At 43.3% G+C, this 3,651-nt stretch overlaps 1 protein-coding gene across 1 annotated transcript; it reads left to right on the forward strand.

Annotated features, from left to right (window-relative positions):
• Nucleotides 1-941: 941 nt before the first annotated feature.
• LOC311042520 (trypsin-1) lies at nucleotides 942-3,361 on the forward strand. Its single transcript, XM_084053301.1, has 6 exons — nucleotides 942-1,029; nucleotides 1,175-1,322; nucleotides 1,653-1,903; nucleotides 2,130-2,266; nucleotides 2,499-2,600; nucleotides 3,229-3,361. Exons 1-6 carry the CDS (start codon nucleotides 990-992, stop codon nucleotides 3,274-3,276), a joined length of 726 nt encoding a protein of 241 aa, XP_083909427.1. The 5' UTR covers nucleotides 942-989; the 3' UTR covers nucleotides 3,277-3,361.
• Nucleotides 3,362-3,651: the final 290 nt, after the last annotated feature.

Genomic DNA, 3,651 nt, shown 5'->3' on the forward strand with positions numbered 1-3,651 from the left:
GGGTGGCATTTCTTCCTCGGCCTAATGGGAATTTGCGTGTGAAATTTCACGGGAATTGCAAGCTGCATTCATAATTTGAGGCATTTTGTTCAAAATGGACCAATCCTGCAAACTTTGGAAGCCAACCTTAGGGAATCAGGATGGAATATGGGAAATCGGACAGATCCGGGTTGATTATATGACTATAGAGATACTGTGTACCAATTTGCATGACGTTTGGATAAAATCTGTAGGAGTAATAAAATTGGTTTTGCACAAATCGGCCTCCTGGTGGCGCTATAACAGGCCCATGTGAAAGATTTGGGGCAGAGGTTCTGAATTTGCATACCGGGAGTGTGAGTGCACAGTTTCGCAGCGAGCGGGCCAGCGGTGCCGGAGATTAGCTGCTAACACACAGAGTGGACACACACACGGACGGACGGACGGACGGACAGGGGGTAAAACATACTCTCTCGCCAGGCCGAAACAAAGATTCTGTCCCTGGATGTTTAGAATATGATTATATGTTATGCAATATTTATTTTTTATTGTAAGCTTATTTTACTAAGTCAAATAAATGTGTCAAAAACACAAAATTGTTCACAGCATCAAACTGTACCCGTGATGCAGAATATCCAAGACCATTTGCAATGCTTGCTAGCTCAAATGTGTTAATCGAAAGTATATGAAGAGTTAATTGAAATGTGAGTTCCTGCCATTACGGAATAAAGTATATTAATTGTTATGTCTAAGAATGCACACAGTTATTAATAAATCAGATTATTTACAGAAGCAACACGTTTTGATTATGTCAGTACAACTGTTTAATCTAATTGTATCTGATCATCCTGATTGGTCCACCAAGTGTGTGGGGAGTGTCCTGGGGGACTGACCACTGTAGGGACTGACCACTGTAGGGAGGGACTGACCACTGTAGGGAGGGACTGACCACTCCATATAAACCAGGGGTCCAGGTGAAGTCCTCTCATCCACAGAATCACACAGCAACCATGAGGTCTCTGGTCTTCATTCTGCTCATCGGAGCTGCTTGTGAGTATAGGCCTACATCCTAAATACTTACCTTTTTACCTAGACATATAAGTAATTTCTGTTCAACTGGTTTCTAACTGTTTTGACGTCCCTTCTGTTTATGGATGACAAAATATCTAATAATGTATTCCATGTGTGTTTACAGTTGCAGAGGAGGACAAGATCGTCGGAGGATATGAGTGTGAGAAACACTCCCAGCCCCATCAGGTGTCTCTGAACTCTGGCTACCACTTCTGTGGTGGCTCCCTGGTCAACGAGAACTGGGTTGTGTCTGCTGCTCACTGCTACAAGTCGTAAGGAAACCCTTGATATATTTATAACCATAGTCTGGATCAAATTTTGATTAACTGGTGAAAACCTCAATCAGGAAAACATTTTGTGCTCATGAGCTTTTGGTGGTACTACTTGTCTACCAGTCTTCCATTTAGACCATGGGTCTAAATGGAAGAGAAGGGAGTCTACCTGCAACCACTTAATATGTGCTAGTTACATTATATTAACATAGTCAACCATACTTATTAATTCAAATATATTTTTTACTCATTAAATGAGAAAATAAGTACTAAGTGGAGAGGAACTCTAACCTGAGCCTAAACTTTCTCACGCCTCCCTCTCTTTTCCAGCCGCGTTCAGGTTCGTCTTGGCGAGCACCACATCGAGGTTGATGAGGGTACCGAGCAGTGGATCTCCTCCTCCCGTGTCATCCGTCACCCCAACTACAGCTCCTACAACATCAACAATGACATCATGCTGATCAAGCTGAGCAAGCCCGCCACCATCAACCAGTATGTGCAGGCTGTGGCTCTGCCCACTTCCTGTGCCCCCGCTGGCACCATGTGCTTAGTCTCTGGCTGGGGCAACACCCAGAGCTACTGTGAGTATAGCACCTGTTTAAAAAGTTAAGCTCAGTTACGGTGAACCTGAGAAAAAGTACATCTAAATGGCCTGATCTCTCCATTGTGTTTGTCTGTGGGTGTGTGGGTGTGTGGGTGTGTGGGTGTGTGCGTGCGTGCGTGCGTGCGTGCGTGCGTGCGTGCGTGTGTGTGCGTGTCTGTTTCATTGTTTTCAACCATTTCCACTTTGACGTGTCTCTACCACAGATGATGACAGTGACAAGCTGCAGTGCCTGGACCTTCCCATCCTGTCTTATGAGGACTGTGACAACGCCTACCCTGGCATGATCACTGATGCCATGTTCTGTGCTGGATACCTGGAGGGAGGCAAGGACTCTTGCCAGGTACTGTAGTCAACAAGGTTCACCTGCAGATTCACCAAGGTCCACCAATGTATCTGAATAGTAAAGCAGTGTGTTAGAACTGCCTATTGGTCATTCCTTTTATAGTATTGATGGTCTTGATGTTGAATTGTATTGAGAAATGAATGTATGTCTTGTTTCACTTTCCTCCTCTTTTTCTTGTCTCTCTCTCTCTCTCTCTCTCTCTCTCTCTCCCTCTCTTTCTCTCCCTCAGGGTGACTCTGGTGGCCCTGTTGTGTGTAATGGTGAGCTGCAGGGTGTTGTATCCTGGGGATACGGTTGTGCTGAGAAGGGCAACCCTGGTGTCTACGCTAAGGTACAGTACCTCAAACGTCTTATCTAGTTTTTTATTCATAGAATAGAGAATTCAATTCAATTCAATTCAATTCAATTCAATTCAATTCAATTCAATTCAATTCATGTAAAAAGCTTTATTCATACCTGAGAGGTAATTTGGAGCCTTGCATAGTAGTATGATAAACAATACACCACGGTCAGTACAAACACTGTGCATAAGGAAACAATATTTTTAGTACTATACGCTTTTCCGTACACATCCTCCTATAATTCTACAAAGCTCTGTGTGTGCGGTGTGCGTGTGGTGAGCCCAAAAACTCTGCCCGGTTCTCCTCAGTGGCTGGAGAAATTGCTCTGCATTTGCACACAGACATTCACCATTACCATGTGCACGGAACAGCGAAGCCCGTTTTTCGCTTTCCCCAAATATCAGCTGTTTATTAGCGTTTTTGTGTTCGCTGGCTCCCGGGTTGCCAAATCATGTACGTCAAACAAGCGTGGGTGCTCATATCCCCCCACGGGTGTGGTCTAGTAATAATAAAGACCTTGAACCAAAACAATACAAAACACAACTATACCTTATACATACAGTATAGGTCAAAAGCCAAGCTGAGCATATACTAAATCTTTTCTGTCTCCATGTTCAGGTGTGCCTGTTCAACGACTGGTTGGAGCAAACCATGGCCAGCTCCTAAGTCTAATCCTACCTCCTTTAGGACTATCTTACAACTACCGTCACCTCAGCCGTCATACCTCAAACACTCTACCTCCAGTATTGCCATCACACTTTATTTTTTCATCTTGCATAATAAAGTCTTTCAGACATAAATGTAACTTTGTTGGGACTGTTTTCATTGTGTTTCTACTTCCCAAATAAATTCTTGTCTCCCGTATATCTCTGCTGTCCAGCGCGAACCTGCTAAATCCAAAACGCTTATTGTTCAGGAAACGAAAAAACAAAATATACGTTTTTCAGAAAATGAAGAAAACCTTATATTTTTTAAAACAAAGCAATACTGCCTCATCAAAGTTGGTATGGTGACTGTATATATTGTGAGATACTTGCATGT

This window comes from Gymnoscopelus microlampas (assembly GCF_963454915.1).
Source record: "Gymnoscopelus microlampas genome assembly, chromosome: 3".
NCBI lineage: Eukaryota > Metazoa > Chordata > Actinopteri > Myctophiformes > Myctophidae > Gymnoscopelus > Gymnoscopelus microlampas.

Bases quoted from the DNA above. Each gene is read 5' to 3' on its own strand.
- LOC311042520 (XM_084053301.1), top strand. From the start codon at position 990: ATGAGGTCTCTGGTCTTCATTCTGCTCATCGGAGCTGCTT. The intron at 1,030-1,174 runs GTGAGTATAGGC...GTGTGTTTACAG, and splicing joins TCTGCTCATCGGAGCTGCTT to TTGCAGAGGAGGACAAGATC. The intron at 2,267-2,498 runs GTACTGTAGTCA...TCTCTCCCTCAG, and splicing joins GAGGCAAGGACTCTTGCCAG to GGTGACTCTGGTGGCCCTGT.